General features: G+C 41.2%; 2 protein-coding genes across 2 annotated transcripts in view; both read right to left on the reverse strand.

Annotated features, from left to right (window-relative positions):
* EIF2B4 (eukaryotic translation initiation factor 2B subunit delta) overlaps positions 1–8,257 on the reverse strand; it is an 89,195-nt gene extending 80,938 nt beyond the window's left edge. The window contains exon 1 of the mRNA XM_069072087.1: positions 8,248–8,257. The gene's annotated coding sequence lies outside the window, so the exon portion shown is untranslated. The remainder of the gene's footprint in view (positions 1–8,247) is intronic.
* Positions 1–13,634, reverse strand: part of IFT172 (intraflagellar transport 172) — a 47,098-nt gene that overhangs the window by 6,394 nt on the left and 27,070 nt on the right. The window contains exons 24-35 of the mRNA XM_069072080.1: positions 13,387–13,507; positions 12,722–12,866; positions 11,773–11,862; positions 11,021–11,118; positions 8,618–8,753; positions 8,416–8,532; positions 8,034–8,176; positions 6,061–6,154; positions 5,883–5,947; positions 5,487–5,667; positions 5,125–5,234; positions 4,799–4,940 (exon numbers count right to left, since the gene is read on the reverse strand). Of these exons, the coding sequence (XP_068928181.1) occupies positions 4,799–4,940; positions 5,125–5,234; positions 5,487–5,667; positions 5,883–5,947; positions 6,061–6,154; positions 8,034–8,176; positions 8,416–8,532; positions 8,618–8,753; positions 11,021–11,118; positions 11,773–11,862; positions 12,722–12,866; positions 13,387–13,507 (1,442 nt within the window). The remainder of the gene's footprint in view (positions 1–4,798; positions 4,941–5,124; positions 5,235–5,486; positions 5,668–5,882; positions 5,948–6,060; positions 6,155–8,033; positions 8,177–8,415; positions 8,533–8,617; positions 8,754–11,020; positions 11,119–11,772; positions 11,863–12,721; positions 12,867–13,386; positions 13,508–13,634) is intronic.

Genomic DNA, 13,634 nt, shown 5'->3' on the forward strand with positions numbered 1-13,634 from the left:
AACCTAACAGGGAAAGACAAGTATGTTAATAACTAGAAGACCAGGAAGATGTGACAAGTATAAAAAGAGAGGTCCAGGCACAATGCTATGAAGAAATCTTAGGAGGAAGAAAAAATTTTGAGCTTTGGTTCAGAGCAATAAAGAAGTCATGGAACCTGAATTGGGTCTTAAAGGAAGGCGGGTCTTCAGAAGGCTGAGGGAGCTGAGGTGGGGAACCCATTTCAGGCATGAGGAACTGAAAAGGTCAAAGCAGAGGCAGGAGAGAACAGCAATGTGGGGTGGAAAGTAGTCAAGTTAGGCTAGACTGCAGGAGTTTATTTAATAGGCAATGGATTTAAGTAGAGGGATGAATGATGTCAGAAAGGTGCATTTGGTAAAGAAATTCATCTGGAGGAACAAAAGGTCAAGAATCTCACTGGAAATAATGAGAAAAAGTAGAAAGGAAGGGAGCCTAGATCTAAGTATTAGATCTAAAAATACACTACAAACCAGTAATCATAAGAACCACTTGGTAATCATTAAAAATAGAGAGGTTGGTCAGTGGAACATATGAAGTACTTAATATATAGAAGCAAATAAATCTAGAGGCATAGTGTTGAATAAACCCCCAAACCCCAACTACTGGTGTAAAAACTCACTACTCAAAAACTGCTGAGATAACTGGAAAACAGCCTGGCAGATACAGATTTAGACAAAGGGTTCTTAACATAGTATCTAGACTGTAGAAAGATTTGGGGTGGGGGAGGGTGGTATAAACTTGAATGAGAAAAAAATTACATCTTATTTTCACTAACCTCCCAATTTTAGAATTTCTTTCAGTTATGGAGAAGGGAAGGGAATCTTAAATAGTGCTTACGTGCCAGGCACTGTGCCAAGTTCTTTTTACAAATTATCTCTTTTGATTCTCATAATGGCCCTGCAAGGTTAAATCCTGTTATCCGCATTTTATAGCTGAGGAACCTGAGACATAGATTGGTATAGTGTTTTGCCCAGGGTCACACAGCTAAGTATCTGAAGACACATTTGAATTCAGGTTTTCCTTACTTCAGTCCCACCGCTCTGTGCCCTCTGGCGCCACCTAGCTGCCTCCATGCTTACAAACATTCTGAGAAGGGGTATATAGGCTTTACCTGATTGCCAGAGGGGTCCATGACACACTCAAAAAAGTTAAGCCTAATTTAGACCAGTATTTCGCCCCATATATCTTGAGAAATTTCAAATGCATACATGACTTCAATATAGATCACCTCATAAGTTAGAGGAGGCAAGGAAGGAAATACCTAGGCCAACTACGGACAGGCAAGGGAAGAATTCATCATCAAATGGCAAGAGAGTAAGATCAGAGAAGATAAAACGACCAATTCTGATTACATAAAACTCAAAAGCTTTTTTGCCCAAACCAAACTAATGCAGTTAAAATTTGAAGGGAAAAAATCTTAGTATCAAGTTTCTCTGTTAAAGGTCTCATATCTACACACATATATACATATGTGTGTATATGTATATGAGTGTGTGTGTGGTGTGTGTGTGTGTGTATAACAGATTCAGATATAGAAGAAGAAAAGCCATTTCCCCAGTATGATTAAAGGCTATGAACAGGGAGTTATGGAAGGAAGAAATTCAAGCTATTAAAGACCATCTAAAAATGTTCCAACTCTATAATAATTAAAGAAAATGTAAGTTAAACACTTCTGAGATTCTTTCTTACAATCACCACACTTACAAAGTTGACAAAAACAGAAAATGACCATTTTTGGAAGGGCTACATGAAAACAGGCATGCTGTTGATGGAGCTTGTGAACTATTCTGTTTTGAAGACAATTTGGAACTATGCCGAAAAAACTATTAAACTATGCATACTCTTTGATCCACTGATATCAGCACTAGGCTTATAACCCCCTCCCCCAAAGGACCTACATGTACAAAAATATTTATAGCAGCTCTTTTTTATGGTGGCAAAGAACTGGAAATTAAGAGAATTCTCATAAACTGGGGAATGGCTAACCAAGTTATGGTCTATGAATATAATGTATTGACTTAAGAAATGACAAGATAATTTCAGAGAAACTTGGTAAGATTTGTATGAAATAATGTAAAGTGAGATAAGCAGAACCAAGAAAAGCATTTATACAATAATAATACTGTAAAAAAAGATAACTTTGAAAGACTTAATCAATGTAATGACCAACCACCATTTAAAAGGACCCACGATGAAGCACACTTCTTACCTCCTGAAAGAGAAATGATGGATAGAAGGTACAGAACAAGACATATATTTTTGGACATGGCCAATGGGGAAATTTGTTAGAATGTTTGTTTTCCCCCAATTTGGTGGTGGACAAAAGAGAGATGAGAGGAAGAGGAGATCTAGGGACAGCGTTGTTGAGAAATAAGGACATAAAAAAGTACCATTAAAGCATTTTAAAATAAAATGAACAGAAGAAAGGCCAGAAAGAAACAGGCAGGATATTCAAAGTTACATGCTGCATTTATTATAAACTTAAAATGTAAAGTATGCTAAATATAATATTTGCAGCTTCATGTACAGTCCTCTTCCTGTTCTACTTTGTAAATGGAATGCCCATTTTACTTGATATATGTTAAGGATAATTTTTTTAAAAGGAAAATTATTTTGCAAGGATATGAATGATGGATCAGATCGAGGAAGGGCAGATTTGAAGCAGAAAGCTTGATTAGGCGTAAATTATAGTAATCTAAGTGACAGGATGAAGGCAGGAACCAGGGAAGTTGTAATGGTAGTGTAGAAAGAATCCCAGGAAAAGAATAGACAGAATTTGACAACTAAGGAGTTGAAAGGAATGGAGTCAAAGATGATGCTGAAGAGGTTGAGTAACTGAAAGGGCAATTGAGTCCTATTATCAGGGCAAGGAGTAGATTTGGAGAGGAAGATTAGTTTTGGGCAGATAAGACTGAGTTGCTAGCAGGGCCTCTGGCAGAGCTATCAAGAAGGAGCTCTGAGGAGCAGCTTAGGGATTGAACTAGAGATTTGGGTATCATCTGCATAGAGGTAATAACTGAAGCCAAGGGAAAACATGATACCATCAAAGGGGAGAGCATAAAGTTGAAAAGAAGAAGGCCTGGGACAGGCACATGTTAGTCCTCTCTAGAACAGACTCATCTCTCACCTACCTTGTCCTCATACCTAAAAGAAGCTCCCTCTCCTGCCTGCCAATTCCAATCTATTGCTTCCATTTTTCAAAGTTTAAGGCACTATTCTTTCAGGAAGCCATGTTCTAAGTTAAACCTCCATATAAATGGACAAGAATACTTTCCCAGTGTGGCAAAAATATCTCTCTGGTGTATCTTCTATTTGCCAGTGTAGGAATGAAGGTTACTAGAGCTGACCTGAGGGAAACCTATAAGATGGATAAAGTTTGTGCCTTAGCTCAGTGTTTCCTTAGCTTCCCTTTTAGTCATTCTTGCCCGCTTCTTTGTATCATTGCTCCTCCCCTCATCTTACCAAACAAGAAATTATTTCATAGCAATTTTACAGCTGTTGATGGATTTCTTGTTGAACTTGCCTCCAGGCAATTGCATTTTTAACATTTTATTTTTAACTATGGCATGAATGGCTTTGCCCCAGCTGAGAACACTTAAGACAAGCAGACTAGTATAGTGGAAAGAATAGAGGATTAGGAATCAAACGACTTGTGTTCAAATTGAGGCTCTGCCATTAAAAAACTACCTATATAACCTTGGGCAAGTCACCTAACACTTCTGGGTCTCAGTTTCTTCATCTGTAAAATGACTGGGTTAGACCAGCTTGTGACTAAAGTACTTTCCAAATCTCAGTGTATATGGTACTATGATCCTAAGAATTTCAGACATCAGAGAGCAGGTGCGGGGGAAGCATTTTGGAAGACAAGAGTAAAGAACCTCAAGAACTGGAAAAGACCTCAGAAATCATCTAGTCCAATCTCCTCAGTAATGTAAGTGACACAAAGAAAACAGGAATCAGGGTGGTTGCAATGGTAATGTACAACGTGAATGCCAGAAATAGAAAGACAACACTTGGCAATTGAGGACTTGAAGGGAATGGGAAGAATAAAAGATGGTTCTGAAATTAAGAGCCTGAGTAACTGAGAAAAAAATTAAAGACGAGGAGCAGATTTGGAGAGAAAAAGGAAGAGGAATAGATATTTTATATAAAAGGAAATTAAGGCCCAAAGTGGTTAAATGTCATTGGTTATAGAGCAAGAATTCAAACCCAGGTCCTTCAGTTCTCAGTCCAGTGTCCTTTCTATTATACTTCCTGTTACTTCTGAAACCACATCAGAGACAAATGTACAGGCCCAGATTTACTCCTTGTATAGTGAGTGCTTGTCAAGAAAGAGAAGTTAGTAAAGAGGGTTTGCTGTCACTTCCAGATGATCCCCTGTAGGAAGAAAATAATCAGGAACTGCCTGAAAATCTATTTCCAGAAGCTGTTTAGGAATAGTCTGTGTTTTGTCATCACCAGATCCTTCTCATAATTAGCTCTCAAATCCTGAATGGCGTGCTCCCACAGTACATAGAATCTGTATCATATAAGTTAGCACTTAATTATATATCCTGCTTGCTCAATATATGAAGTTTGTTAGTCTCATGACTCCAAATGGTCTTGGATTCCTTCAGAATAAAGACCCATGTTTTTTATTCTCTGAGTCCTTTCTGGTGTGTGCCATAGTAAGTACCTTCTGGAGAGCAGAAGAGGGGGAGACATGACACCTCCGTGGAAATACCCCAGGGCTAGCTGAAGGAAGAATGGGCAGGGAAGGGAGGGTCTGGAGTCCCTTACCTTCATCCAGCACTTCTCTACAAGGTTACTGGCTCCACTGGCACCTCCAGAGTCACGCACTTTGAGGTAACAGTCAACGGCTCGGCTGTACTCACCAGCCTGCTCCCACTGCCGTGCCTGCTCTACCAGTCCCTCCACACCCCTACAGAAGGGAAAGAGGAGTCCGTGGCTAAAGAAAGCACATGAATGAAAGGGATAGGAGGGACAGAGAATCTGGGGATAGGGTAGCTGAATATCTAAAACCCATGCTTGCCATACTTCCTGCATACCTCTATGTTCCTCTTCACCCTCACCTTCCATTTTCTGGTTTCCTTAATGATGTATACCTGGCACCCTTCTTGGTGGCTTCCCTCTCATACTCCTCCTGCAATGCTTCCAGCTGCCCAGGCACATAATCCTTACAGATTCGAAGAGCATCACTCCAAAGTCCAGCCTCCTGTTAACAGTGTGTTAATGGGGATTTCAAGAAATTTTAGAAGATAGGAAGCCAGTTGCAACTGCCTCTCATCCAACACTCAAAAGCTCCTTCCTACCAGCCCACCTGATTTGTTCTCCCAAGACTCTTGGTCTCCCCTCCTCTCATTTCTCCTGTTTGACAGGCTTTCTTTGAAGTCACACTGGGAAACTCTGAGTATCTAGGCCCTTCTCCCTCCACCCTCTCTCTTTGGCGTTCACTCAAGTTCTGTACCTTGTAGTAGTTGAGGGCCAGACCAGGTCTCTGGGCCCGAAGCAGCAGCCCTTCAGCTTTCTGAAAATCTTTTTCTTCTAAGGCTCCCCGGGCCTGACCTACTAACACCTCAGAGACACTGTCAGGGTCATGAGCCTCAGCAACCCGTTGAGCTGCCTCCCAGTCCTGGTTGTGGACAAACCTGCTCATAAAAATCAGTATTATGAATTTTTAAAAGGAGAAAAAAAATACAGGGTGGCATCATTTGAAAAAAGGGAATAAGCAGAAAAAGTCTTTATCCTGTGTAAAAGGCACTGAGTTTAATGACATTAGGTATGAATGATGATCATGGTGAAGGAAAAGATCTGGGGGTGGTTTCTGGTGGGAATGTGAATAAGTCCCATGGGAGTTACTTACATGAGGACAGCCTCTTTGGGCTTCCCTGCTCGGATAAACTCTGCTTCTGCCTCCTCAAACTTACCCTATTCAGGAAAAAGAGAGGCCACACCAGTAAGAAGCTTCTAGGGGGTCACAGATTTCCAATGACATTAACTTAAGGATGCAGAAGGGAGACTCTGGGACCAGGGAACCATACCTCATCTTCCAGGTACATGGCATATCTTAGGTGAATTTCGGGGGTTTTGTGCTTGAGGGCAAGTCGAGCAAGTTCAAAAGCAAAATCAAAGGAGCTGAAACAAAGATGAAGATAAAGTTTGCCTACTTCAATACTCGCATTTTGTAAAAGAAAAACAAAACCTGAAAAATAGTGGTGAGTGAGATAAATTAAAAAGTAAAGACTGAGAAAAGGACAAACAGGGAAAGCACAAGAGAAAGGAGAAGTGAGTTCCTGGGCATTTTTTGACTCTCCAGGAGGAGACAGAGGTACACAGGCATTACTACAAGATAAGGTGTGCTGGGTCTGAAGGACCCAGTGGAGAGGAAGAACAGGAAAAAAGTGGGTAAGATAGTATGTATGAGAAAGGTTGGTTAGAAGGAAAGTCCTCACATTTGATCTCTTTTTTTTCCTCCAAAATGTACTTGGTTCTCATAGTATAAGTTTATATAATAAATGGGGTTGCTTCATGCTTTCACTGGAATGACCTCAGTAAACTAATGCAGACTCTCACCCTATTATCTCCTGAGATCCATCAATATTACTATGAAACACCACCTCCCTTAAATCAAGTAACCTAGAAATGAATCAAATAAATAGCCTGGCATTCTGACAGCTTCAGTTTATATCAGTGTTACTCTCACTTGCTGAAGAAAATCTCACTTTAGATCCAATGGAGACAAATTTTATCATCCACAAGGCTTAGTATAGATCTAACCTTGAAGGCTGATCCTCATTAAATGGCTTCCATCATTCATTCCTTACCCTACAACAAAAGGATGTACACTTACACTTCACTTGCAAATTATTAATGCTATCCCATGTCAGTGTCAAATTCAGCTCTGTGACAGACATAGAGAGGCACCTGGAGAGACAGAAGCACATAACTGCATCTACACTGAAACTAAATGGAAAGAGAGCAGGGGTAGTTTTATGGCGCTGCAAAATCCAGGGTCCTGACATTATTCAATTGCCCTGGCCAATCCTGAGATGCTCCTTCTATTTGTACTTTTTGGTTACCACTACACAAGTGGGGTCCTCTCCACCTTCCCTGGCTATCTGTTCATGAGGGTCTTCCCTGTCCTTTCAGGGGAGGTACTCACTGTCCCTCACCTCAGCCCAACCCTGCTCTGTAATAACATGTCTTTCACAATGTACAGGGGAAGATTGCTAAAAGCAAGCCAAATTCTGAGTAATGAAAACCCAAAAATGATCTTGCAAAACAGAAAATGAAAGGTATACTTCCCTCCTCCCAGCAGAGATGAGGGAGATACAACTTTGGTTGAATGGTGTATTTGCTGTCATACAAGGTCCCTATACCAGGTGTTTTTGTATAACTGTTGTTCTTGGTTACAAGGGAGGAGTCAGTTTCCAGGGGGCAGGAACAATGACTTATTTTCAGAAATCACTATGATGTAAAAATAAGATGTATTAAAAAAAACACCTTACTTTTAAGGCCTAAGGATAGACCTTTCCCCATCCCCAGGCCATCGCTAGGCCAATAGTAGGTCGGAAGAAGCTGACTTAACTTTGACTTGTACCCCACAAAATGAGAAGGGAAAATACTCATTTCTTCTTTCTCCTCTTCTAGAATTCACTCCAAAGACCTCTTCTATTTTTCTTCAATTCTACCTTCCAAACTTTTTTTTCAGATTCACGGACAGTTTTGTTTTATTATAATTATAATTAAAAATTATAACACTAGCCAACATTTATTTATAGAGTACTTTAAGTTTACAAAGTGTTTTATAAATATTATCTCATTTTACCCTCAAAATTGCCCTGGGAAGGAAGGCGCTATTATTATCCCCATTTTACAGGTGAACAAACTTTTAAAGCTGGTAGTGTCCTAAGAAATTGTGTCATACCCTTGAAGCAGGAATGGGAAGGGGATACTCCCATGTTATGTGAGACCACTTCCAATGAGAGATGGGAGAAAAGGTTTAGGGTCTCACCAGTTGTCAGCAGCATGGTCAATGGCAGCTTCCAGGAGTCCTAGTTTGTTGAGCAGCCGAACAGCAGCCTCTCCCCCAAGACCTTTTGCCCACAGGTAGGCCACATGCTTGTGGGCATTAGCACCTCCATGTGCTTTTGCCACCTGAAAGGAAGAGCTACCCAATGATCCTCCAAAGGCATATGCTTTTTATGCTCTGTAATATCTGATCCTCACCCCATGTACCAGCGGCATTCCTTCCCTGTCCCATCCTCTGATTCCTAATCTCAGATCTGCTTCTAATTTAGGATACAGATTCTTAGACAAGAATCAGAAGAAACTAAGCTACTTATGAAGCTGATAATTACTGGATGGTGAGAAGGAAAAACGAATCTGCTCCTTACCCGGTAGGCTTCCTCCCAAAGCCCACTGGAACGGTACATATTCACAGTTGCCTTCCACTCCTGGGCTTCTAGGTAGTGATATTCAGCTTCCTGTAATCGACCTTCAGCCTCCAGCTCCTGGGGAATGATAAGCCAGTGTAGAGAGAAAGGGAGATAGATACAGGTTAAGGGAAAGATGGTTAAGGATGGGGAAATGCCTCACCTTGCCCAGATGCAGATGGGTGTCACTCAACAGGTCTGGATGGTGCTTTCCTACAAGGCGGATCATGTCATCATATAATTTGTGCTTTTTGAACATAGTAATGGCAAGATCTGGCTCCTCCACTGTCACATATAGCCTAGGGGTAGTAAAAACATTCTTTACCCCACATACTTTCCCTTAGAACCACCCCCAAGAGATGAACAATAGTAATAGAGCACTTTTACATAGCATTTTCTAGTTTACAAAATATATTCTTTATCAACAATGAGGTAAATATTTCCACTTTATAGATAAGGGAGAGAAGCAGAGATAGCAGACATAAGAAGTAAAGGGTAAAATCAGTCTAAAGAAAGCTCGAAGGGGCAACTAGGTGGCGCAGTGAATACAGCACCGGCCCTGGAGTCAGGAGGACCTGAGTTCAAATCCAACCTCAGACACTTAACACAAAAACTAGCCATGTGACCTTGGGCAAGTCACTTAACCCCAATTGACCTCCAAAAAAAAAGCTTGACAAACTAATTAAATAGTCATTCCAAAGACACTCAAAGATGAAAATAGAAAGAGGACAAAAACAGAAAAAAAATAGAAAAGATCTACAAAAAAATTACAACTGTTCTCTCCATCAAGGATAGTGGAACCCCCACACTTGGACCCAAACCTCCCTGAGGTGCTGACAGAGGAAGTATAAACAGTACAGAATATAGGAACAGCAACTGAATTGGATCAAATATAAAAAGATCTAAAATATAAATATAAATATGCATGTATCTGTGTTGGAAATTATAAAGTTATAAGGGCACTGAGGGGCAAATTTACAAGGTAACTAAAGGAAGGGAAGATATCAAAGGTATGGGAAAAAAATCTAGACCCTTAACTGATACCAAAAAAAAAAAAGGGAAAGGATCAATGATCACCAGGCCTGATCTTCTATCTAAGGACATCCTCAATAAGGGTATTACTATGGAACAAGCAGGCTCTGGTGAATATTTAACAATGGAGCTTATATCTAACATCTCATAATCAACTGAAAAAAGTATTAACTCAGAAGAACCAGATGCTTTAAAGGCTCTTTTACAAGGTATCTCCCATCCACTTATCAAGATGGTTCCCTGGAAGATATAACAATAAAATAACTCTGTTAATGACCCTTTGATAAAAAATGTCAGGTGAAGCACAGCATAAGATGCATGCTCTGTGATGAAGCAGGGTCCAGTGTACAGCCCAAGTGCAGGAGGGAGTCCCATTGCATGGTGAGGTACTCTAGATGCTGTTTGGGATGATACATGTTGACTGCATAAAGCCTTAGGATGATCTAGAGTCTCCAGGAATAGATATGTAATCACTCAAAGGAGTCTGGCCTGTCCATCCGTACAGAAAGACCAAATGGATGAAAAATAAAAATCCTATTGAGCTTGTCCCACAGTGTTTATCTGGGAGAGGCAGTCCTAATGGACAAAGAGCGGGAACCAGAGTTGAAGAGGAAGAGGAAAGTGGGCTAGATGGCAGACACTACAAAGCGCTTTTACTGACCTCAAGCTTCCCATAACAGTAAAGGCCTATCTTTTCAATACAAACATTTTACTTGTATTTCTACATGTAAGCAAGACCCAGAATACCACTGCCACTAAAGACGGGTATCACACAGAGGGCAATAGAAAGGTATGAGACAGGTGCGAAGGCTACAAAATAAAACCAGGGAGGAACTTTGCAGGAAATAAAGGATGCCATCAAAAAGATGTAGGCCAGAAAAAGATGATGAAGTGGGTCACATTGCAGGAGTGAGGCTGATAAATGAACAGCTTGAGCAGCCTCATGGTGTGGGGAGAGAGCAAGGAAGACCTCCAGCATGCTGAACATACCCTTTGGGGCAAACTTTTGGGAGAAGATGGATGAGTCACATGGCATGGACAGGCTGTGGTCTGGACTGTGAGAGGGGACTCAGGAATCACTGAAATCATGCTATTCAAGGATTTGAGTAGAGAAGGGACCTGAGACGCAGCAAGGTGAAGCTGACTTGCCTATCCTTTCAGGGCTATTAAATGTTGGAGTCAGGAATCAAACCTAGGTCTTTGACTATATCCTGTTGCCTCTCCTGAGATGCGACACTAGACTTCTTCTTGATGCCTCCTTCCTTTTTCTTCCCTAAGCACAGCATAGCAGATGGAAAGCTGGACTCTGAGGCAGGAGACCTGGGATCACACACCTCCTCAGACATCTCTCAGCTGAATGACCATGGGGAAGTCACTTAACTTCTTGCCTCAGTTGTCTCTTCTCTAATATGGGGAAATGATATCTGTATTGTCTATCCCAGAGGAATGCTGTGAGGGAAGCGTTTGAAAAGCTTAAAGAGCTACATAAATGTAACTTATAATTTCCTATTCTTGTCTTTCTTTCCCCCCTTACCTCTCCGCCTCTCGGTACTTCCCCTGCTTCTCCATCTCCTGAGCTTGGGTAATGTACAGCACGGACACATCCTCCGGCCTCATGCATTTCATTGCCAACTGTCCAGAGACACAGAGCCATGAGTAGTCCCTTAGGGCCCAAAGGAGCCATCTGGCTGGCATGCTCCCCCTTGCTACTTGGGGACAAAGGAGACTAAAAGGTATATGGAAGAGATGAGAAGCCAGGTCTGACTTCTGTGAATACCCAATTTGCTTAACAGAGACAACAGCCCTTCCCTAAAACCATAACAGATTTGCTGAAATCCCAGTGCTACTGTCATATTCCAAGATTATTTCAAGGAAGCCGCACTTTTGCCTCTGGACTACAAAGACCAGAAACTCTTCAAGAGTGAAGAAACAGAATAGGAATTTCCTTTTTCTTCAGGGTAGTTCAGAGATTTCCTGCATCATTAGGGAGTGTATGCTCATTCATTACACCTTTGAGATTGGAACAAAGTCACCCACTGGAACTTGGGATTTCAGGAGGGGGAGGCCAACCTCCACAACTCCCATGACTTTTCTCTCTATCTTTTTCCTTCAAAGTAATAAGGACAGGAACCGAAATTGGTTCCTTTACTCAATCGCTCAATCCTCTCCCTGCTGGAGACTAGATGTTAACTTGACTTAATATACAGAATACTCTCAAATTGATAAGGGCACTATTAGGTGCCCAGAGGAACAAGACCACCATGGCAATCCACCCCTATTCCCCACCTTGTGTGCTTGCTCCCAGCGTCCAGCCTGAGTATACATGTCAATGGCATCCTTTGTCCGATCTCCTTTGGTATATAACTCCTCTGCAATCTGGAAAGGAAAAGAGAAGAAAACTTCAGGGCAAAGTCAGGGCAAAGACTGGGAAATAGCTGATGGGAAGAGAAAACTGAGATAAGAGGGTATGGAACATAAGTTAGGCTTAGGGTAGGAAACTGACTAAGAGAGAGGGATGTTTTCTTGCTACTTTTAGTGGGGAGAGAAAGACAAGAAGGGGTTACAAGGAGGTTACAATTTTATATGCGTGTAGCACAAAAAAGCACTAAACAACATGAAGAGAAGTACAAGGGGAATTCACTTCATGTTTCTATAGTGTAAAGCAATAAATACACTGACATTTGCAGGGGAAGGTGGCTAAGTTCTCACTTTACTTAAAGAAAAAGAAAGTATGGAAAGAACACTGGACTTGGGAGTCAGAAAACCTATGCTTGGATCCTGATTCTACCACTTATAAGACCTTGGGCAATCAACTTAACTTCTCTGGGTCTGCTTTCTCATCTGTAAAATGGGAATAATAATATCTCACAGGGTTATGTAAGGATCAAATGAGATAACACATGAGGCACATTGTAAGGAATCACAAAGTGCTACATAAATGTCTGGTATCATTATGATGATGACTATGGCTTCATTATTGGTCAACTGTTCCTCTAAGGCTAATAATAATACTTCATTTCTACAAAGTTCTCAGGTCATGGTGTGGTGGGATTTTTGGTTGTTTTTTTTTTTCCTGAGAGGAGGTTTCTGAGTTGGTCCTTCAAACAAGCATTACAGGTCCAAGTACCAGAGGTCAGTAAGGAGGGAGTGGCACCATGCCTCTCAGAAGTACTGTACTTGTGAGAGGTTCTAGATTGTGTTGCTGGCTTGTAAAGGTAGGTGGCTGACTTCTCACCTCGTACTCCTGCAGGGATGCATAGTGTTGTGCCACACGAGGATAGTACTTGGATGCAGTAGCCCGGTCCTGCAGATCTAAGATATAAATTGCCTTCTTCCATTGACGGGCACCAAGAGCAGCCTCAATTGCCTTGATGGAGCACCTGACATTTAGGAGAGAAGAGATGCTATTAGATAAGGCAAAGAAAACATGTTCAGATATGAAGACAGACATAAGAGAGATAGTCAGGGGCTCTTTACCATATAAACTGCCACTCTGTGTGGAAAGATGCTATCAGTAGATTGTTCTGTGACTTCTCAGACCAAAACACCTTTTTTGGCTACACTTTAAGTCTAGTTTCCTTCATTTAAAATATAAGCTTCTTGAGAGTAAAGAAATGTCTTAATTTTGTGGTTGTATTACCAGAATTTAGTATTTCTATTAATAAGTATATAGTAAGTGCTTTATAAAGGCTTTTGATTGATTGATTGATTCATTCATTCATTCATTCAAGTGGAGGACAGAATTGTATGTTGACAAGCACAGAAGGAAATAACTCTAGCCTGTGCTCTTTCTTGTTCTAGGACCTGTTTTCTTCCAGCACTTTGATTCCCAATTTAGTTGCCCCTGCAGAATTCCTACCTCCCACCTGAAGACCTACCCTCTTGGCTTCTTCTTCATACCTGGCTTCAATATAGTGATTAATGGCAGCATCAAGCTGCTTCTGTTGCACCAAATGGTCCCCCCATCCTTCTTCTAGCCTTACAACCTCAGCTGGGAATGCCATGCGGGCCAACTCCACCGCTGCCAGAGACAAAGAAAAGACTCTCGCTTAGACTTTCAGGGTTCAGGGCATAAAACAAAAGAAGAACAAGAGGGATAGGGAAGGATGGGGAAAAGTGGAAAAATGGGGCAGAAAAAGTGCAAAAAT

The sequence above is a fragment of the Petaurus breviceps genome, unplaced genomic scaffold (assembly GCF_028583685.1).
Source record: "Petaurus breviceps papuanus isolate PSGF00001 unplaced genomic scaffold, PetGlider_PUasm1.0 90845, whole genome shotgun sequence".
In the NCBI taxonomy this organism is placed as follows: domain Eukaryota; kingdom Metazoa; phylum Chordata; class Mammalia; order Diprotodontia; family Petauridae; genus Petaurus; species Petaurus breviceps.